Below are 22,919 nucleotides of genomic sequence, written 5' to 3'. Positions count from 1 at the left end.
AAAGCAAAAGGAAACATATTTTGGAGGTGCTCCAGCTGTCAATCACAGGCATGTTTCTCTCCAACAGCCTCTGTGTTGTTTGAGCGGGTTGTTTTTCCGCCAGCAGCACAATGGGGCCTGGTTATTCATTGAAAAAGTCCGCAAGCGGGCACCGCCCTCCATTCACAACCAATTTGGAACGCTCCATTCATTCAGAGACCAAAAAACAATCCCTCCCGCTCAGCGCTACCATTCAAGAAAAAGGGAAACGACACTTAAGATCATAACAGAGACCAGCTGTCCACACAGAGAAGCCTGCGCTGTGCGCAATGTTTACATAAGGAATTCAAACACTGCAGGAATGGCCTGCACTGCGCTGGGGAACTTGGCTTCTTGCAGCGTTCGCTCCAAACCCGCATGATTGTGCAACTCAGCTTGTGGCGAGGGCCGGAAACGCCTTTCGGCCAAAGGAGGGGGCAAGAAGTTAAACTTGGGCTCCTTTGTTCAAAACAGAACTGCAGGGTGCTAATGTCTGGGTGAGATTTCCCTCACTGACTTGGGCAGTGGACCACTCTGGGACCCCCCCGTCCCTATTTCCCCTATTCACTGGGAGGAAAGAAGATCTGCCCAGCCACACCTCAGCAGCCCTGCTTTGCTTCTGGGAGCTGCAATCAACTTGGAGAACTGCTGATTCTCACAAGGGACTGAGCATGCTCATGGCCAACAGAGCATAGATGCATTACTGAGGTTCCAGGGAATGGGGAGAGGAGCATGAACTGCAGAGGTCCCTCCATGTACCAGAGGTGGAAAAAATAACCTTCAACAGCTACTTTTGGGGGATTAAAGCACATGGCAGGGGAGCGCTTGCTCTGATTGCCTCTCCTAGGCTGCATTGGAGCTGGACCCATGACACCCCCCACAGCTAGCCTTGGAATGAGGCGTATTTCTGCCGGCCAGTTCATTTCAAACCATCCTGTGCTTCACTTCCCCTACACACCGGGAGGACACAGCAGCGGGCCGGGCCCCAGTAAGAGAACCATCAGTGAGCTAATATAACAAAAGTGATCATAATCCATTATTGGCACCAGCACCGCTTCCCCGGGCGCTGCCTAGGAAAAGCTTGCTGTGCCAGCGCATGGCTGGAGCACTGATGTCTCAAAGGCCACGTGTGAGGGAGCACACAGGGAGCACACACGCGCGAACAGGCTTCCACCCTCTCCATTCTACTGCTCTCCACTATAATTAGAAGCTGAAAAAAGCAAGTGACTAGTTTAACTATAGAGAAGGTTAGAGAATGCATCTCCCCATACCATTATGAGATGCAGCCGTGAATGTGGTACTGGCAGGATGGAACCCACAAGAGCTGCTCCATGTTTGAACTGGCCAGGTAAGCGATTTGCTGCTTCCAAGTTCTGCTCTTGCCTGGGGGCAGCACCAACACATTAGCCTAGGACGGACCCTCTGCCCTACCACCATTGAAGGGAACCCATCTGTCTGCCCAGCCTGGCTTTCACTACAGCATTTTATTACATTTCACACCATCAGCCTGACAGTGCTTTTTATGAGTCAGACCAGAAAATACCACTTTACCCCATTTGACCCATCAAACTCATGTTCCCTGCCTGTATACTCAATCCTAGAAACTTAGTTTCAGCAGCTTTCCACAAGGCTAAGTTTAGGTTATTTAAAAAAGGATTCTAGCATCCAACGCCATCGCCCCTTACTTAGCTCACCACAGTGAGCTAGTATCCTCGAGCGGATAAGAATTTGATTCGCTGTTGGAAAGGAAAAAAGCAGATGTCTGCCAACTATGTCCTGCATCGGTCTCTGCAGGAGGTCCAACTAGATCAGAGGTTCTCAACTTTTTCCGCACCGTGGAGAAAAGGTTTGGGCCCCATAAAGAAAGGGTGAGTGGCAGCAACACCCTAGGATTACTCACAACCCTCAAGTTACGAACCCCTGGGGCTAGATCTTAGGGACCTCTTCTGGTCTTAAAATAAAGCCTATAAAAGATTCAGGGCAAGAATCCCAACCCAACCCCTAGAGCTGATCCCATCTTGTCTCTTTGAGGAGTCTGGGGGGGGGGGGGGGAAGAATGACACTTTTCAAGCTCTAATTGAAGCCTTCAACATAGCTCAGTTTCATGTCAACCTAGAGCTTTTATTTTCTCCATTTTACTGACTCTCCAGAGTGGGTGAGAAAGAAGGAACAGGCATTCTCCTGTGCAAACAAAACAGACCACAGCCATTCACAAGTAAGTTCAAGGACACCTGCTGATTCAAATCCTTCTACTCTCCTTCATAGCAGTAACACATGCCTAACCCCTTTCAACCATGTACTGACTTTGAAGGGATGCTGTTGACTCCAGTATCTGCCCAGATCTAGGTTCTGTAGAATCAAGCTCTGAGAAGGTCAATAAACAAGTGAACCTTCTTTGTCATTTTTGCAACCAATATATTAAAGGAGTGACCACCGTATAATAGGACTGGCTGACTCCACTGATTTCAGCTGTCCAGGCTGAGAGAAATGCAAGTAAACAGCACAAGACTTGGGCATTTCTGGAGAATCCAGCAGCATGGTGCTCGCTTGTTTTGTTCGCACATTTCGCCGCTCTGTGCCTGTTCAACCTTTATTTAATCCTCAGGGCGCTGCCATTCAGGGACGTGCCTATGGGGGTCACACAGCAAAGCTATAGCACAGCATGCAACAGAACACCAGCCTCCTGGCTTTCTTGGTTTTAACCACAAAACCATCTCTCCTCTGAAACAAAAGCAATGTGACTTTATTTGCTTTAATGACTTAAGGTGTTACTGGGGCCCAAGGGAAAAGCTTGCTTACAACAAACTCTGATGCTTTAAAGAACACCATAAATGTAACAGCCTGTTAGACAGCATGGCGCTGATCCTGCAGCAGCAGATCCCTGTGGAGCATCAATGAAGGTAGCAATCGACACAGGGAATGGCCATTAGAGAGCTCACAGCAGGAATAGGGCCTTAAAATATTTGCCTGCCTCAGACTAACCACCTGTCGAATGGGTATGAGTGGCCAGAGGTCACAGAGGGTCCCATCTCTCTCGCCTTTGTTCCAACCATGCACTGGAACCCCTGGCTGTGCGCACATCCATCCCCAGCCACTTCTGGGAGATGAATGTTACAGCTACAACTGGGAAAGGGTCTCAGTTCAGGAATTCAGCCTTTGACGCTGGAGACTGAGAGGAACTTTAGGTCCATGGCTCCCTTATCCTGTGGAGAGCAGGGGATCATTTCTCCTCTACATTATAACAGGATACAACTAGGCTTGGCAGAATTCCATTTTTTATATATTTATTTATTTCAACAGAGAATATCAATGTTCATTTTAAAACATTTTTTCAATATATTGTTTAAATTATCAAAGTTGTGCAAAATGATGGGTTTTAAGCATTTTTTTAAATGTTTGCAGCTGCTGGAAGTTATGGTGGGGGTCAGACTAATTATTTAACTGTTTGAATCTGTGTCTCCCGTCATTAAAGTTTCATAACCGTTAAAACGCAAACTGTTCACATCACATGTCAAATATACAATGTCAATACCCTTAAAGAACTCTAGGGTTCTCAAGTAGCAGTTTTCTTACTTTGCCGCTTGGTAAATTTTGATCATCATCATCATCGGACATATTTGTCTGCTTGTGTGTTTGGTGAAAAAAAATCAAGGTGTACCAACATTTGCCAATTAAAAAACGAAATCCTTCCAAGCCTAGATACAACACATGATAAAGTGACCCTGTCACCCAGAAGATTATAAAACTCCAGTTTGCTCTTAAGTATGACCGTATAGAAAATCTTCAGAGGAACGGGTTTGATGAGACCATCTCGATTACTGTGAAATTAACAGCAAAAACTGGTAGCGGCTTTTCTTCCTGAAGCCTTCGCTGCATTGTCAAACTTTTGGCAAGGTGCGACTGATGAGACTGACTTTACCCAGTCCCGAGAATGCCAGACAGAACGTTTGCCACGGAACTATGTACAGGAAGGGTCACTATGGGCACACTTTGTCCTCCAGAGAGGCATTCGTGGGACCGGAAAAGACACCCAGCATTCTCGTGGTGCAGCTTGTCAGCTCCACCGACAGCGGTTTGTGAATATTATGTCATGTTCGTGCATAACAGCAGGACGAAGCAAAACACACAAAGCACAGTCAAATCCCCAAAGGACAGCAAAAAACTCAAAATTAAGGCCCCCACCCAATCTCAACAATAGCAAATAAGGACAAATGTGTCATTTGTGTTGACAGTGTCCCTTTAAATAGTGCAGCAGCTGGGTTCAATGCCAAGACCGCACGTGCAATAGGAAACATGGACTATGGTGTTCTTGCAGCAGTCTGTATCCACAGGCGTTACTAGGCACTGAAATCCAAGTGTTCTTTATGCTCCCCTTAGTACTTCTTGACCATTCCGCTTATAAAAGGAAGCTACTGGAGTGCAAGACTGCCATCCCGCCCAGAGGAAGCTGCACACGGGTGCATTCCAGTCCCCACCATGACCTTTTACAATACGCAATATTTGTATTCCTCTTTACAGGCCAGTGAGGGCATTAAAAAAAAAAGCTAACAAGATTTTAGCCCCAAAACAGCCTTTTGCTGCAAGTGCAAGTCTGTTCCAGATACTCCTCATTCGCAGCTAGCTCCCTTAGGGGAGAGTTCAGTTTTCTCCCTCCCGTCTAGCAGGTGGGGGGGGGGAAAGGAGGGAAAAGAGAGAGAAGGAAGCCAACAAGCCAGCACTGGCTGCTACCAGCCTTGCCGGCAGTGTGATAGCACACCCCCAACTCACTGCTTCCTCTGCAGGTTGTGTGTCCCCCTCCCTATTTTCTCCTCCCCATCAGGCCGCAGAAAGCCTGGCAGAACCCCAATGCGGGCTCAGGTCCTGCAGGTTGCTACTTGCAGGACTCTTCTTAAGGAGGTGGGAGGCAATTCCATGGTTTCTCCAAACCTCTCACTTCAATTCAAGTTTAGGCACCAATGCAGCAAGCTGCTCTGAGCAGGCACAGGTTTTCCCCAGGGCAGAACAGATTATGGCACATAGTGTAGCCCCCCCGCCTTCCACCACTTCTTCCTCCTCTACCTTTGCATCAGGTGCTCTACGTTTCAAGGGCAGGAGGATGACCTGCCTTAGCTTAAGAAAAAAATATTCAAATTCTTTTAGTGCTGCTACGCCATAAAACCAAGATGTCAATTTGGAGTTACCTGGACAGCCTCATTTCAACACAAACTCCTCTTTACTCAGCTTGTTTCAGTTAAGTTATCTTCTGCAGCAGCAGAACACATTTTAGCCACCCAAGCCACAGACAAGCCTCTTCAACCCAAAAGCTTATGTCTCTCGGCTCACTCCGAAAACCCCAACGACCAGGAGTGGTCATTTCGGCTCTCTCTAAACTCCTCAGGTTACACAGGAATAAGACTGCCGAGAGGCATTTGAAAGAACCTCTGCCAAAAGAGTCACCCTCCCACACACACTGCAGTTTATACTGCTCCAGGCAAGAACTGGAAGGGCTGGGCTAGAATGTCAACACAGACCTGTGTTTCTGACTCCAGGCCTGCCTTTTATCTCCAGGCAGAGAGAGAGAGAGAGAAAGTAAAACATATTGGTTGTCTGGAGCAGTTTCATGGCAAGCATCCCACTCGCTTAGAAGTAATCAAAGAGCAATAATTAACATGCATTTACTGTAGCATAAGATACTCTGCTGCATGCTGTGACAAAGTTTCAGCAAAGAATCTGTTCCACTGCAGGCTAAATTTGATTTCCTCTACGTTCTGTAGCAGTATGACTTAGTACAAAGGCCTATTAATAAAGACCAAGCTGGTATTTATGTTTGCAGTTAACAATCCAAGAACATCCTGCTTTTATTTAGCCTCTAATGCCAGTATGGTCAGTCCAAAATACACATAGGGAGAACATAGACACACAAGCAGCTTGCTGCATATAAAGGGGAAAAAAATAGGAGTTCTAACTGGCTCAGGTGTTTTCTATCATCACTGTGACTAAGGAACAATTCTCTTTCTGATGCAATTCACAAGGGACTGCATTTTCATCAATCTTCTCTTAAACATGCCTGCTTGCCAGTGACTAATGCTCCCTGATGCTGCTCAGCACAGCTCGAGTTTCACCAGTCAGCTTTGCCCTTGACAGCCTCACTAGGCTACAACTAGAAAAGCTCCAAGGCCATCACAGAGAGATGTTAGCTATCCAAGTAGCACTGCACCTGTGTTCCTAGCAAATTGATTTTAAAAGCTATTGTATTATGGACAATCAATCAGAGGGTGTTCAAAAGAATCCCAGAGATCCAAGTTCACAGATGGTAAAATAGCTTTGTAAAGATATTTAGTCAAGACAGAATACTTGGAAATATAGGCTAACCTCATCTTGAGGAACCAAAACCATGCAAGTCTGCATGCTACCTTCTTCTTAACCCTAATGAGTTACATGAGTTAGTGCAGAAAACAGCTATATTTACATTGTTGTAATAAGGGAACAACTCAATGCAGCATCGAATTTTGCATAACATTTATCACATCAGAGAATCAAAGAACTTCACAGCAAAACACACAATAAGCTATGGAGTTACTTACAGTTATCAGACTGAAAATCTGGGACAAACTGTTCATCATCAGGAACTTGGGCTGGAAAAAAAAGGGGGTTGTAAAATAGTTTAGTCGCTCCAAATACATGTGCATTAGAAAATGTGCTGGAAAAAAGGGGCAGAGATGAAGACTTGCCTTCAGCTAACCAAGCCTCCTGAAGCTGGCTGAGATCCTGGAACAGTTCTGGAACAGAAGAAAAGAATTGTGTAGAACAGTTACAAAAAGGTTCAACTTTTATGGAGAAAAGAGGTAGTAGTGACAACTTAAACTGAATCTTAATGAAGAGGGGGAAACTTAACTACCTTCGGAATCATGTGCCAGGTCAGTGTCCAAAAACTTCCTTTTTCTGTCAGTCACTGGCCGGCCTCGACATTCCTCTGTGCAAGACTGCTGAAATAGAGACCACATATTGCCATGAAGGACACAGCAAGCTTACCGGAGACAGCACACGTTAGACAAAGGAAGAGAAATCTTACGGTAAGAGATGAAGAACAAAAAGTGCTTGGGAGGCAGAGACAAACAAGACTTACCCCTGGGACCATGAAAGGGACTTGCTGATCATAAAAGCCATCCATTGTGCTTCCAATATCTTTAGTATCCCCTTAAATGTTTTCAGCATTGAAGCCAATTCCAGAGAAAGAGGGTTTTCTTCAAAGTACCTACTATGGCAGATTGAACACTAAGAAACAAAAAAAAGACGCAAAGCATCAAGATCTGCCTTTAAGCCTGAATAGACTTCCCCCTTCTCTAATGGCATGGAAAGAACACTGCCTGCAAGCTTTAAAGATTAACTGCTGGGCTCAATTAACACACACCAAACACACTATGTTTAAAGACTAATCCATTTATTCTCTGATATTTTCTCCCCTTGCCAATTAACTTGCTATGATTGATCATTTTCATTCACAAGTTTCTCCTCTATAACCTAACTTCTTGCTTGAACAGAGAGGTCATAACCTTTAGTTTGTGATGTCACAGAGTTACTATGGAAACTGCTGTGACATCACTAATGATTGATTACAACTGCTTAAAAGCAAACATATGGGCAAAGGCGTGGATTACAAGAGAGAGATCATATTGCCCAGAGTACAAATATTTTTTCTCTACATGGCTAAAAGATAGCTATAAATAGCAACAAGTCCATGGAAAGTAAGTCCCAGTTTACTTAACAAATATGAAAGAGCTAATCTATCTAAAGACAACAGAAAATAAAGTTTAACTCTTCTGGGTACTGCCAGGGAAAAAGAGAGAATACTTCTCTAGGGGCCATTTTAAAATAATGAAAATCATTGTTTTAAGAAAAGCATTTGGCTTCCCAAGCCCGTCATATGTTTGAGAAGTTAAACACCCAGGAACAAAAAGCAAACATTTTCTATATGTTTAGTTGACACTGAAGTCTACATGAAGTGGAAAATCACTACTCCCCCATGCTGTTGATGCAACTCTTGCCATTCCAGAAGCCAGACTATTGTAAATTAATCAAAGAGCAACTTTCACTTCATTGCTTTTTTAAAACATTGAGTAGTTTTGGTGTGAAATGGAGTGCAGGATTGTTGTGCCGCTACAATTGCAGTAGATTTTTTTTAAAAAGCATCCAAGCCTATAAGTATATAAGCCTTCTACTTCTTCTCTCCATAAACAGAAATAAGGAATTTAGTATTTAAATATTTAGCATGAAGAGGAAAAATGCACACCACAAGTTTCATAACACCTAGGAGGGGAGGGAACTTTCCAGCTTCCATACCCAAGCAGTATTGTGTGTTACAGACTAAAGCCTGCTCTTAAAATGTCAGAGTCCTGCTCCAACACTCAGCAGTGCAGGAAAGTGCAAAGGAGACGCCTGGAGTCCAAAAATCCTTCCCAAGTAGTGGTTGGGTCCAGTTTTTCAATAACAGTAGCATTTTTAGAGGGCTCTAGACCTCGTGTATTTAACTGGGCCTGTAGTTAAGCCACTTCCTCGCCTGTTCCTTTCCCTGTGCCCCCAGGAAAGCTTTAACACAGTCAAACAATAAAATTAGAATCCCCTCCCCCACAACACAAATCTGGCTTTAGCTTTATGAATGGAAGAGGGAGCAGCAGCAGGTAGAGTGTAACTGGATCCCCAGCGCAGGGCCCCATTCACAAAACAAGGCACACACTTCCCAGCTTTCCCCATTCACGAAACTCCTTCAGATGCGCCCCCCGCCCCCACAGCCTCGGGAGAGACAGCCCCCACCCCCGCGGTTTGAGGGGAAACTTAATGCTTCATTCACAAATCGCCCACATTCGTAGAACTCCGAGCAGCCGCGGCCAAGCTTAGCCATTCCGTCCGGCAGCCCTGAGCTAGAGCAGGCTGCCGCGCGCCCCTACACTCCAGCCCCATCCACCTGCTCCCGCCCCCAACATCTTGTGCACCTCAAAGCCTGCCCCCCGCACCCCATGAACCTCACATCCATCACCTGCACGGCGATACTAACACCGCCTGCGCACCCTCCTGTACCCCAAACATGCATACCCCTGGCACCCCCAAACTCATGTCTCGCACGCTAGGTACCCCCAGCTCCAACCGCCTGCACCCCAACCCCCCCGCGCCTGCACCCCCACACCTCCAAGCCCCGCGCAACCCCGCATGCACTTCCCACCCCCTGGTCCCCCAAGCCCGTCACCTGCACGGGCACCCCACCCCTGCACCCCATTCCCGCGCCCCCCCTCCAGGACCCCCAAGGCCCGCGCGCCCCCCGCTTACACTCCCCCAAGCCCCGCGCGCCCCTCGCGCTCCCCGCCTGCACCCCAAACCCCTCTCGCTCCTTCCCAAGCCCCGTGCGCCCCCTCCTGCACCCCTATTTCCGTGCGCCCCTCCCCGCCTGCCCCCCCATACCCGCGCGCCCACCACCTCTTGCGCCAGCCCGAGCCCCGTGCGCTCCCCGGCCGCGCAGCCCCCTCCCCCAGGAAGGCTGCGGCCTCACCCCGACCCGCACTCACCAGGTCCCGTAGCCCCTCGCAGCCGCCGCGGAGTCGCTCGGAGCCGGAGTCTTTGGGCTGCCAGAGCCCGAGCGGCCTCCCGAGCCCGCCCACCCGTCCCCATTGGCCCACAGCCTCTCCAGGAGCCGTCAATCACTGCTTGTTTACCCTTTCCGCCGCCCAATGGCGCGCGTCCCTGCGGCGCCGCCCATTCTGATTGGTCCCAGTGGCCCAGCGGCGCGTTCTGCGCCCGCCTCCTCCCAGCGCTAATATACATAATTTATTCTCCGGGGAGTGGCAGCCAATCGGCACAACCTAATTTGCATAATGATTGCAAGGACGTTTTTCATTCATAAAAAAACGCGTCCTGAGGGGGAGGTCGAGCGAGGGAAGGATTTAAAGAGACCGCGCCTCGCCGAGCGGCCAGGCTCCCACCGCGAGCGCGGCGCCCCGTGCCAGGCCGGCGCGCCGCCGTGCCCAGGGCAGGGGGCACTCGCCCTTGCCCAGCCTCCACGGCACCCCGGGGCGTTATGGGGGCTGGGCAGGGCACAGGCGCAACCTGGCAGCCAGTGGGCTTCAGAGCCAATGCCAATTAGAGTATCGTTAGGCCTCAGAGTGAACGCCCCAGTGCGCATCGGCCGGGGGCTTTTCCCTCCCTGCAGGCTACAGGCACTGTATGGCTCCCCGGGAGGTGCCCCTCAACCCATCAGGACCAGCAGCTACTGAGTGCCCAAATGCTACAATGACTGAGGGGACTGGTACAGAGTGCCAGCCTGCTGCTCCACTGGGTCTCCCCTTAGAACAGCTCACAAGCTTGTTGGTTGGTGCCATCACATTGATTGGTCATGATTAAGGTTAAGATTCTGTCACGGGTATTTTTAGTAAAAGTCAGCGACAGGTCCCAGGCAATAAACAAAAATTCCCGGAAGCCTGCGACCTGTCCCTGACTTTTACTAAAAATACCCTGGGGGGTGGAGGGAAGCAGAGCTCTGCCTGGGCTAACTCTAAATCCACCACTGGCTGTCACGTCACCTGGGCTGGGGATACTGTCAGGGTCGGTGTAACCACTAGGTGAACTAGGCAACCGCCTAGGGCGCCAAGATTTGGGGGTGCCAAAAAGCGGTGCCCCAAATTTTTTTTTTACACTACAGTGGAGTCACATCTTACATGGGGGTTAGGTTCTAAAGTCACCGTGTAAGAGGAAAATCACGTATAGTGAAAATTACCATAAAGTACAGTATACACTAGAACAGGGGTCCTCAACCTACGGCACGCGTGCCAAAGGTGGCACGCAAGCCAATTTTTTTTTTTTAATGGCAGGCTGCAGGTCCCGGCTGCCGCTGAGCCTGCTGCTGACCTGGGGTTCTGTTCACTGAGCTGGCAGCGAGCTGAGCAGGGCCAGCAGTGGGCCGGCTCCTGCCAGCCGGGGTCCCAGCCACCAGCCCCGCTCAGCCCGCTGGGGTCCCAGCCAGCTCCGCTCAGCCTCCTGCCAGCCTGGGTGAATGGCCTGGGGTTCCATTCACCCAGGGTTCTGTCTGCCGGCCGGGGGTTCCATTCACCCAGGCCGCCAGGAGGCTGAGCGGATCCAGTGGCCAGGACCCTGGCTGGCAGCAGGCTGAGCAGGCTGAGTGGGGCCGGCGGCTGGGACCCCGGCTGGCAGGAGCCAGTGGAAGGAACCCCAGACCGGCAGCGGGCTGAGCAGCTCAGCCCGCTGCCGGTCTGGGGTCCTGGCCGCTGGCCCTGCTCAGCCCGCTGACGATCTGGGGTTCTGGCTGCCGGCCCCTTGCCAGCCAGGGTCTCGGCCACCGGCCCTGCTCAGCTTCCTGCCACCCTGGGTGAACAGCAGGAGGCTGAGTGGAGTCGCCGGCTGGGACCCCGGCTGGCAGCTGAATGAATGGAACCCCAGGTCGGCAGCAGGCTCAGCGGTGACCGGGACCCGCAGCCTGCCATTAAAAAAAAAATCAGCACGCGTGCCGTAGGTTGAGGACCCCTGTTCTAGTGTAGACAGTGTATACTGTGTGTACTGTAGTTTATGGTAATTTTCACTATACGCGATTTTCCTCTTACGCGCTGACCTTAGAACCTAACCCCCATGTAAGATGTGACTCCACTGTATTCATTTTTGAACATTTATAATAAGCGATGCTCTGGGGGTGGAGGGAGGTGCAAGGTGGAAGTTTCGCTTAGGGTGCAAAATATCCTTGCACCGGCCCTGGATACTGTGTCAGCTGATCCCCACAGTCTCCAACCTACCTGGGCAGTACAGCAGACATGGCCCTGCCCACTAGCTCCGCTCCACTCCCTAGCCCACCCACCACTTGTCCCCCACCCTTAAGGCTTATCCTCTTACTTTTAAAAATGATTGCTTGCCCCTCTCCCCCCCTCAGGCTTTTCTGGCAGCCCTGGTGCCAGGTATCCAGTTTTAGACTGGAAACTCCAGGAGAAAATGGGACCAGAGTGTCCGGTTAGCAGTGCTGACTGGAAACTAAATGTCCGGTTATAGGAGTAACCACATTAGCCTCCGCTCCTCCCACTCCCAACAGCCACCCCAGAGGGCTAGAAGAGAACCTGTCCTGCTGCTGTGGGAGGAGGGGCAGCTCAGGGCAGAAAGAGACAAAGAAAATGGGCTAGAACCAGGTAGGTACCCGCTCTATGTGGGCAGGGGCGGGGGGGATCCTGTTTACCCCCTCCTCAGCCCTGCTGCGCTTGCAGTTTACCCCGACCCCTCCCTTGCTCCAGAGACCAACCCTAGCTCCTGCCTCACTGTGCTTTTAACCCAAGCCCCTTTTACAATCATTCCCCAGGGGGGCCCAGAAATATGTTTGGCACCGGGCCCACAAAAAGTTAATCCGGCCCTGGGAAGGATGTGTGTGCACTGCACAGGCTAGGCCTGTGGAGACCAGGACAGAATTCCCAAAGCTGGTGGGATGGGGAATCTGGGGGATGAAAGTGCATCCTCTTCTCACTGCCCTGAATACCAGGGATCTCCGTCACCAGCAGAAGTTGGTCCAGTAAAAGACATTACCGCACCCACCTTGTCTCTCTGACTACCAGACATATTTTCAAAGGAAGGCACCCCCCCACACACACACCACACACACATTGCCTACTCTGCCAGGGTATTGTCCCCCTCTTTAGATGAGCTCACAGGCCAGCACATGTGCCCATGCACAAAGACGGCCACAAGGGCTGATGCCGGTCACAGAAGCCTCATTGTAAGACAGGGCAATACAGCAAAGGAAGCTAGTAGGTCACACTGCTAGAGGAGACAAACTGACACAGAAGGCACACAAGGGGCCCAGCAGAGCCCAAACCTTAGTACATGTTCACTGTCATGTCTCTCTCTCTCTGTCTTGTGCACACACTTACTTCTCATTCAGCCGTCATGAGCAGGAGCAGGCCCCAGGGTTACAGAGGTTGCCCTCCGTGTTCAGCCGAAGCAGCCCAGCAATGCAGAAGCTGGCACTGACTCATATGGCATCACTGGCACAATCCTGGCAGTGGGTGTCACTTTGGTGCCTTCAGGCCTTCAGGCTTTGCCTGTGCTGCTCCACAATACCCTTCTCTGCCCATGTTAGTGCCTGCGACAGAGCGGGCAACACAGCTCTGACTGTGTAGGGCACAAGGAAAGACAATAGGGTGCTGAGCACTACTGCACTGTCAGAACAAATTATGCTAATTAGCCCTGGCACAACCCCCACCCTCCTCATTTCAGTAGAGAAATAGGGTGTTTAAATCCACTAGCTGGCAGGTTGCACCCTCAAGCTCATAGCTGGAAAGAGCTACGTTTCTAGACTGCTGCCCAGTGCCCTGCCCAATCCTTGATGGCCTACAATTCGGCCTGTGCTCCGGCAGCGCTACGAGTGCATGGTCCAGTCCAGGGAATGTTTTGATTGACCTGAACCAAACTTTTTCTGGCAGCCAAAGGGCACTTTTTCAGCCCCTCCAAGATCTGTGTGTAGATGAGCACTCCCAGTAACACAGAGATGGAGACATGGACTGCAGTCCACCATGTGAGCACCTGCACTGGGGCATGGCACTGGAAGCACAAAGGAGAGTTTCTGTGGTAGTGACTTGTAAGAAGATGGCACAAGGAGTCATGGGGTCACAATGGGCATTCTCCACCAGCCCTTATCCATAAATAAAAAAACAAGAAGCAGAGGGGGGAGGGATAGCTCAGTGATTTGAGCATTGGCCTACTAAACCCAGGGTTGTGAGTTCAATCCTTGATGGGGGGCCATTTAGGGAACAGGGGTAAAAAAACTGTCTGGGGATTGGTCCTGCTTTGAGCAGGGGGGGTGGACAAAATGACCTCCTGAGGTCCCTTCCAACTCTGATATTCTATAGCAACTGGTATAAATTAGACTCTATGAAGTGTAGAAAAATGATAAGGGAAGCTAAAGACATAAGGAAAACTCCATAGCTGACTAGGCTAAGGACAATAAGAAGGAGTTTTTAAAGTATATTAGGAACAGAAGAAAGCCTAGCAATGGTATAGGCCCATTACTAGATGGAGTGGTAAAATAATCATGCTGTGATAGAGGCCAAATGTTCAATAAATATTTCTGTTCTGTATTTAGAAAGAAGCAGGGTAATGTATTCATATCACAGTCCCTTAGTAACTAAGGAGGCTATTAAACAACATCTACTAGGGATAAATATTTTTAAATCATAAGGCCCAGAAAATTTGCACCAAGAGTCTTTAAAGAGTTAGTTTAGGAGATCTCTGGTCCATTTAGGTTAATTTTTAATAAATCTTGGAATATTGGAGAAATTCCAAAAGATTGCAAGTGTGCTAATGTTGTGCCAATATTCCAAAAGGGCAAGTAGGATGACTTGGGTACCAATAGTCCAGTTAGCCTGACATCAGGCCTGGGCAAAATAATGGAAAAGCTGATATGAGAGTCAATAAATAAAGAATTAAAGCATAAGACTATAATTAATGCCAGCCAACATGGTTTTATGGAAAATAAGTCTAGTCAAACAAACCCAATTTCACTTTTCAATGAGATTATAAATTTGGTTGATAAAGATAATTGTGCAGATGAAATATACTTGGACTTTTTCAAGGTGTTTGACTTAGTACTGCATGACATTCTGATTAAAAACTAGCACTATACAATGTCAATAAAACACCTGTGAAATGGATTAAGCTCTGGCTTCCTGACAGATCTCAAAAAGAAGTTCTCAATGGGGATATTTCTAGTGGAGTTCTGATGGGATTGGTACTAGGCTCAGCGCTATTCAACATTTGCTTCACTGATCTGGAAGTAGATGTAAGCTTGTGGTCTGAATGAGTTCTCTCTTGCCAGCTATTAATGAACTGGAGGAAGAGAGGTCAGGAGCAGACCTTATTTGCATAGACACGCCTACTTTGCCAAGGTTAATGACAGACACACCTGCTTTGTCAAGGTGATCAATTTGCCTGTTTGGGTTTAAAATTCACTTTAAGTCTTGGATGCAGAGGTAATGAAATATTGTTATCCCTTTTGTATGACTGAAAGGCAGCAGAACTGTACTTTGTATGCCTAAGTGTGGGGATAGTGAGCCACATCTGGGTGAAAGAGAGTGTGAGGACAGCTGTTCCTACCTGGTGCTGAGGCTGCTGTTTAAGAGTCCTTGATGCCACGTGACCCTTCCTCTCCAGTGTTTAAAGATAGAGCTGATTAGACAGCTGAGAGTCCTTGTCTTCCCTCAGTGCTCATTAGAGCTGTAATCATTGACAAGCTGGTCTCGGGGCTGGCCCTTGGCCTGGTTGTGGAGGCAGCATTGCAATGAAAGGGGATGCAGCAGCAACAAGGTTCCCTCCAGCCTCCTTCAGTGAACCTTCCTTGGCCCCCCCGCTGGCCCAAGCATCTCAGGGACAAGGCCCGGAGCTGTTTCGCTAGTGTCAGGAATGGGGCAGGTCCCTGCAGCACTCGCTGCAAAACATTGCAACTGGTTCAGGGTGGGAACTGCACTCCTCTTGTGTACCCCCTGCATGCATGCACACATGCAAATTCATGTGCATGCACATGCATGCAGACATGTTCTCGCACATGCGCACACAAATGCAGCATCTGGGGGAAACCCCATGCTGTAAGTGAGAGCTGTTTTTCTGCCCCTCCTAGCATGGACTGTTCTTTGAAAGCACCCTCCAAACAGTGGGTGTAGGAGGCACCCAGGCTGCCCAGCTGACAGCAGGAATACACCATAGGGCAGAGTGCATGGCTGCAGCGAGATACTGGCCCTCCCTGACTGTTGGACACACTCTGGCCTTGCTCCCCACCTGGCCCTGCTCTGATTGCTCCTCTTCCCAGTGGCCTGATCTGGGTTACCCTTCGCAGCAGGCCCAGCCATGGGACTCTTCTGTGATCTCCCTCTGGCTGGTGGTGTTGGCTGGTTCTGAAGCTGAGTTCTGCACCGGTATCCTCAGGAGCAGTGGCGTCACTAGGAGTGGAAACATGTGTGGGCCCCAACTTATGATGGGTGGGCAATGCCAGACTGGCGCTAGCTCGTAGTGCGCTAGGGCCTACAATGAGCAGTGTGGACAATGCAGCACTGGGCTAGCTGTCCAAGTCCAAACCCACCAGGCACTGCCCCTCCGGCTCTGCCTGGGTGCTAACTGGCTACACCTCGGAGAGCCGGGGCCCATTCAGACTCAGTCGTGGCTACACCCCTGCACAAGAGGCCAAGCCAAGCAATGTACAACCCTTTCCTGCTTTCCAGTCTTTCTGAAAGACAATGGACCTTTGCTCCCTGTCTCAGGCTGAGAAATGTTCCCTCTCTGGATGCTGTTTGCAGGGAGTTTGTTGGGTGGCTGGCCGGCCAAAGCCGTGCTGCTGCTACCTGAGCAGCAGTGAAAAGGGGGTGTAGCGCTCTGACTGCCCCCTGACAGTAACACCTCTGGGAAGGGCTCTGGGGAAGGAAATCAGTACCCTGCCCCCACAGTAAAAGCTGCAAGGCCTGTCCCCAAACCTGGGGTCGCTGGAGGCACGGCCAGTGGCCAATGCACGGCGCCATTGGTCGAGTCTCTCTTCCACATGGCAGCGGGGAGATCTACATACAGGGCTACACCATGTGTGGCTCTAAGGAGAACGACTGCTGGAGGAGACTGCAAGATGCTTCCCGGTGGAGAACGGAAATCTCTACAAGTTCAGTCTTATGGGGGAAGGGAGAACTAGTTTGGCTAAATTTAGAACCCCTCAAAAAAATCAATGGGTCTAAATTTAGCCCAATATACGCTTCACATTGAGAGCTCAGCTTGGCTTTGGCAACACACAAGTTCCCGCCTGCTGCTGCTTCTTTGTTTGTTCCCTAGAAACAAGACATTGATCATTTTCAAATAGGAAGCGTTGATTAGTGCAGGGTTCAGTCCCGTAAAAGCAGATGTTTGCAAGGCACTGTCCCTGAAAAGTCTGATGGGTTAAATGTAGGGGAAGTGCCTTGTCTTTTGAGTCCCCTCGCACCCTACGTTGTAAAAGGCCACGGAGAATCGGGCTCAGCTGCAGCCTCACACCAGTGGAGCTGTCCCAGTGTAAAACCATTGGGTGTCCTGGTGAATCAGGCAGTGATCTAGGGGCTTTGGGAAACCCAACCTGCCCCCAGCGTCTCCCAGCCCCACACACTGGACTGGCCATTGGTTAAGTTCTGGAAAATCCCTCTGGTGCAGGGATGTGTGGGACTTGCCAAAGCTCACTCAGTTATGGAGACACTGTAGCCTCTTCAGAGGCAGCTTCTATTGCAAAGCTCTACCGTAGTGTCCTGGAGGCTGGGGGGTGCGTTTTAGGCCCTGCTTTTCTAAACCAAAGCACAGGGGAGGCAGAGGGGAGCATCTTGGCAAAGCCTGAAGGAAACCCTGCAAACTGGTTTTGAACTACGGGTAATGTAAAATTACTCTGATTTGAAATGGTTCCTGTTGTGTAACTGTTTTGTCTCCTCCTGGCTTCAAGCAGCTGGTTACGGCCCCTTCTCGCTTCCCAGCAAGTTAAACCTCCTCAGACACTAACGCATCAGCTGCATTGAAGAAAATCACTTGTAATGATGAAGCAAGGTGATGAAGTACTTGGGGGTCAGCCTCACTCCCATTATTTCAATGGATGTCATAGCCCCAGTCCTGCTACCAGGGATGCTGTCACAACATGGAAGCCGTGACCCTGCGAGCCCTGGCGCTAACTAACAGTGGAGGATCTGAGTAGGAACAGCTTCAGCTCCATGAGGGGCAGAGCTGGTTTTGGCCCCATGGAGACTCGCGGCTCTGAAGTGGGTGAGCTGCCACTAGCAATGGAAGCTGGGGCTTCCGTTTGCAGACAAGTGAGTTTCGCGTCCTTTCCCTGGCAAAGTGCTCCGGGCTTGTAGACTGACACATTGCCCAACGGCTGGGGCTGAAAGGACCAAGTGACCAAGCTCTGTGTCTGCAGCGGGCAGCTGGGGAGAATTATTGGTATCAGAAATGCTAAGTCTTGCAAGGGCTGAATGAGAAAAAAGCTGGGTTAAAGTTGGGTTAAAGGCCCAACTCATCATTCCCAGTTTTGTTCTCTTACTTTTCACCCTTTTGCTTGCTTTTTGAATGGTGCCTATTTTTCAGCTTCTCTGTAGCTGTCTCCAGGCCTGCCACGGCATAAGAGCTACTGGAGATGAGGCTCAGACCTGGCCACCATGCCAGGCGGTTGGTGCTCCCATCAATGCAGCTTCAGCAGTTCTGAAACACCGGCACCACCTTTGCTAGCGGAGAGGGTGCTGATGGGTTTGGAAAGGGAGAAAGCCAACATCTGGCTGCTCTTGGTGACTCACCCGCTGACATGTCGGCCTCCAGAGTGGTGCTCAGGGGAAGTCCACAGGCAATAATGTAAACGCAACCTGACATATTCCAGGCCCAGCCACGGCTTCATTGTCGTTTTATTTGCTGGAAAACCACATAAATCAGGATTCACATATAAACACGTGCTACATTACAATTCCATGCAGGGCACCACACCGACACACGAGTGGGAGGACGGGGGCTGGGTGGGGAGGAAAAAGGGGGCTCAACAGATTCCGGGGAACAGGAGGCCATGTGGTAGCCACACAGCACAGTTGGGGGGCTATGTGTTCTGTTTACACACCCGAGTCTTGGTTGACAGCATCAAGAGCCCCTAAAAGCAGCGCTAGTTTGATGCTAGTGGCACTCAATTCAGTTCTGGAGCCTGTGGAGTCAGGACAATGTGCAGGTTTATGCACAAAAGGAAATCCGAGGGTTTGATCATCTCAAGTGCTGGCTTTTTGGCTGTTGCAAGGTGCAACTTGCATGGTGTGGTTACTCCCCCAGCAGGTAACTCCCATGGGGACAGAGGAGCCCCTACCACTAGACAAAGGGATGCCCCGCGAAGCCATCCCTTCCTGCATGTGTGACACTTCAGTGCTGGGCAGGGTACCATGCCTGTTCACCACACCACACTGCTGTGCCACACCCCAGGGCACCAGGGAGCAGCCTTGCTAAGCAGAGTGCAGCCTTTCTTACGCCGTAACCTTCTGAAATGCATGTAGAGCACTGAAGTGGGAAAGAGAAGTGTCTTCAAATACCATTGGGTTGGCTGAACGATCTCTGGCCCCGATGGTGGCTTATTGGAAGTGCCGTGCAGAGGATGGCTTTGGAGGTTGGCATGCCATGCTGCCGAGCTGTGGGGGTCATAGGCAGCTGGCCAGGGCACGCAGCAGGTTTTGTAACAGCTTGGCAACCTGGCCAAAGGTCAGTCCATGGGCGCTGCCCTGACCTGATCAGGACACAGTCAAAAGGGGCTTATATCTCTCCATGCACAGTGACTCAGGAGGCAGGAGAAAGGGCTGGCTTTTCTAGCCAGCCTCTGTTTTCCATGGGAAATCCCTTCCATCTCTGAAGTCCAAATGGATGGGAGAGGAGGCAGGAAGCAGAGAGACGAGCAGGTGGCAGAGAAGTGTAGCCAGGTGGCAAGGGGAGGGCTAGAAATGCATGTTGGGGGAGAGGGGAAATAGAGAAGGGAATTTCCCATGAGCCTCCAGCCCAATGCACTGAGGCCATGTCTGGGAGCCTGCCCTGTATGCCTGCAAAGAGACTGCTGTGTGAGTGTGCGGCGGCGCCTCAGGGCTCTGGGGAGCTGGCCAGGGAGTGCTGAACTACAGGAGCCTTCCAATGGCAGCAGAGTGGCCTTGGTGAGCCCCACACTACTGGTTCTCTCATGAGTGCATAGAGGCAAAGGCAACTCAGAAGCAGGGCTCAGCCTGGACACCTTTCCTGGGCTGGATGCTCTCAGGCCGGCTTTCCAGACACACCAAAAGCAGGCACTAGCTCTGCTCTCTTGCTGTTTTCCTCCTCCCCAGAATTTTCCTTCTAGCTTCCCAGCTGGTATAAGTGGATGAACCGCCATTTATGCCAATGGAACTGCAGCTATTTATACCGGCTGCGAACTCGCCCCCCTGCAGCACTGTGCCCACGATGCGCCTGCATCTGCCTTATGGTGTCTATAAACCAGGCTGAGATGCCCAGGCGCTAAGAAATGGAGGCACTTTTCCCTACTGGGCCCTCCTCTCCAAATAGCATGGGGGGCTCTGTGTTTACTGGGTCATGGTGGCACTCAGAGCACGTGGGCTCAGTTCACAAATAAAAGATGTTTTGTCTTCCTGCTGGCCCTCGGACGCAGCCTGGGATCTGAGCGATCGAGCTGGGCTCCTGAATCACAACTAGCCATCACAATTCTGCAGCTGGCACTGGGTTACTGCTTGAGCCAAAAGAGTTTCTAGCTCGTTCTCCCGGAGCTGTGCTGGGAGAACTGGAGTAAAACTCTTCCCCCCCCCCCCCCCCCCAGGAATAGGAGCAGTTCAGGATCTGAATTTGTTCAGGAAGAAGGTCTGTTGAATTAAAAAGGTGCTATTTTTATCCAGGCACTTTTCTGACCATGGTCACACTGTACAACGATAATTTGCAGGAAAGGGTGCCAAATCTGCTTATATAAATCCCAATGATCTCATGGTTTTTCACCATATGAATTAAACAGAGAAGGCCTTTTCCCCTGCCAATAGCATTTACAGTTGAAGAGCTAGTGTTTTCTTTTTTAACACTTCCAGAGGAGCAAGTAGGGGTCTGACAAATTATACCATCTGGAAGGAGGCTTGGAGAACAAATATTGTTAATGTTTCATGGTAATTATCATTTTTATTTCCGCATCAGTACAATATGTTTTCACCTGCTGCTAATTTACAAATGCCATTGTTTAAATCAAAGGGAAATGTATTTACACACTGCCTAGCAGAGCACACAGATGCAACGGAGCAAAGATGGACTGATCAGCGTTCTCCTCTGCTCACAAAGCCTTTTGCCTGTAGGTTTGGAAAATCTGATGCCATTTTCCACTTGCTCGGAGAGTTGCTTAGCAAAAATCCCCTGTATCGCATTGCATTAGATATTTACAGTGTTTTTCCATGAACACTTTCCTATGAATCTGTGCATGCAATTGCATTTTAGCAAATGCTTAAAACCCATTATTTAAAAGGGTCTCGCCATACACAGAGCTGCATGCTCTGGAATGTGTGTTATGGACCAGATTCTCCCAACCAGCCCAGCTGCACTTGGAGTCAGGAAGGGGGCAAATACAGCTTTAAGTCATGGAGAATCCTTAGGTGACTGGATTGCCCTAGGGCTCTGGAGAATTGGTTGGAATTAAAAGGGCTGGCCTAATGGGAATGACTTTCAGTGGGAACTGGGTTCCTTGGGCCCCTCTGGATATCTCAGCCTAGGTCTCCAGCTTCTTCTTCCTATTTAATTCAGCCTGCCTTCTCCCAATGGTCTGAGTTTTCCCCAAACATCAGGCAAAACGAAAGAAGAGCTGACTCAGCCTTTCACATGAGGTGTATGATCAACCACCCAGAGCTATAGCCATGCTGCCAAACCTCCTTTCTTTCCTCTCTTTAAAAGAAATGACACCCATAGCTACCAGCCCTTCCCTGGCTGGGGCTGGCGTAGTGCATCCTAAACTGCGGTGGGTTGGGACCAAGTAAGTGCCCTGAGATCCCAAGCCACAGTCGTGTTTTGCAACATGCTTAACTTTTAAGTGTGTGCTAATTCCCATTGACTTTACCTCTTGATGTTAAGCACGTGTTCAGTGAGAGCACGTCTATGGTGCAATATAAAGCCCACGTCCCAGTCAGCTAACTTGAGCTTGGGGGCCTCGGGTTGTGGGGCAATAAAAATGCAGTGTCGATGTTCAGTCTCAGAGCCCTGAGAGCCTGAGTCAGCTGACCCAGGCCAGCTGCGGCTGTGCCGGGGATCTTTTATTGCAGCACAGACATACCCTGAGAGACCATTTCCATGTTAGGTAAAACAACCATGTATGGACTTTGCCTTGATTATAGCTAGAGGTGGTTGAGAATTTTTGGACAAAGTTTTTCTGTTGAAAAATGCTGATTCACTGAATCCAGAACAGCTCACAACACTGGCTTGGATTTGATGGTTCTCCCAACTCGGGGGAGGGGGAGAAAGTTGGGGGGAGGGGGGAAGTTTTGAAATTGTCAAATTGAAATATTTCAACAAATGAACAATTCCAGTTTTCCGATTGGAAATGACTTTTCCTAAATTTAAGCTAATTTACCCAAAAGGTTTAAAAGAAGAAGAAAAAAGGTTAAACTTGAAACGAAACATTTATAAATTTTCAAAACAGGTCACTCGAAACAATCTGAACTGTCAGTTTTCCAATTCAGAAATAGATTCAAGATTTTGACTTTTCATCCTCCTACAAGATGGGGGGGGGGGGGGGAATTTCAAACTCTCAAAAATATTTGGGGACAGGAAAGTTCCTGCCCTGCTCTGGTTATATTACAAAAGTTCTCTGCACCAAGGATCAATCTGATCTTCTGAGTGTCTAGTTTATTCCTAGTATGCACTGCTCTGTGGCGCTTGTCTCTGGTTCACCCGGCAGGCTGTTCACAGGCAGAATAGCAGAATAGTCTCAAACTTTGTTCTGGGAAGAATGGGCTGGACCCAGCCCTCTCTCACAGCCCACCATGGGGCAGGATGAGGAAGAAATTTCCCCTGAATTATGATACAGTCCCTGTGGCACAGCAGAAATTACAGACCGAAAGATCACCCTAAACAACTCCCCTCTCTCCTTGCGGTTCACCCATCATGTTAGGTGAATGCCGCATGCCCCCTTCATTCTCCATCGTGACCAAGGCACAGGGATACAGATTTAGTTCTCTCATCCTGAATTAACCCTTCCAGCTCCTTTCAGTATTGTGGGGTCCTCAGCATTCTCTCCATTTTGCTGTGTAGATAGGTGCCCAGTAGCATTTTAAGAAACACCTCACTATGGTGCACCCCATGGAGGTGGCCTGCTCCCTTTCCACACTCTGGTGCGATGCCTGCGTACAGACGGCTTGCGTGGCATGCCCATCGCACAA

At 49.7% G+C, this 22,919-nt stretch overlaps 1 protein-coding gene across 3 annotated transcripts in view; it reads right to left on the bottom strand.

The window, feature by feature from the left end:
• The window catches only part of ETV5 (ETS variant transcription factor 5), a 38,770-nt gene extending 29,142 nt beyond the window's left edge, over positions 1-9,628 (bottom strand). For 2 of the 3 annotated variants that reach the window (XM_065411347.1, XM_065411350.1), the window contains exons 1-5: positions 9,555-9,628; positions 7,124-7,272; positions 6,896-6,983; positions 6,729-6,776; positions 6,582-6,632 (exon numbers count right to left, since the gene is read on the bottom strand). In XM_065411347.1, the coding sequence (XP_065267419.1) occupies positions 6,582-6,632; positions 6,729-6,776; positions 6,896-6,983; positions 7,124-7,168 (232 nt within the window). In that variant the 5' untranslated portion in view covers positions 7,169-7,272; positions 9,555-9,628. The remainder of the gene's footprint in view (positions 1-6,581; positions 6,633-6,728; positions 6,777-6,895; positions 6,984-7,123; positions 7,273-9,554) is intronic. The other variant, XM_065411348.1, reaches the window with a different exon arrangement.
• Positions 9,629-22,919: the final 13,291 nt, after the last annotated feature.

The sequence above is a fragment of the Emys orbicularis genome, chromosome 9 (genome assembly GCF_028017835.1).
Source record: "Emys orbicularis isolate rEmyOrb1 chromosome 9, rEmyOrb1.hap1, whole genome shotgun sequence".
NCBI classification, from domain to species: domain Eukaryota; kingdom Metazoa; phylum Chordata; order Testudines; family Emydidae; genus Emys; species Emys orbicularis.
The sequence above is the reverse complement of the archived record's forward strand: the minus strand, read 5'-3'. Positions and strand labels throughout refer to the sequence as shown.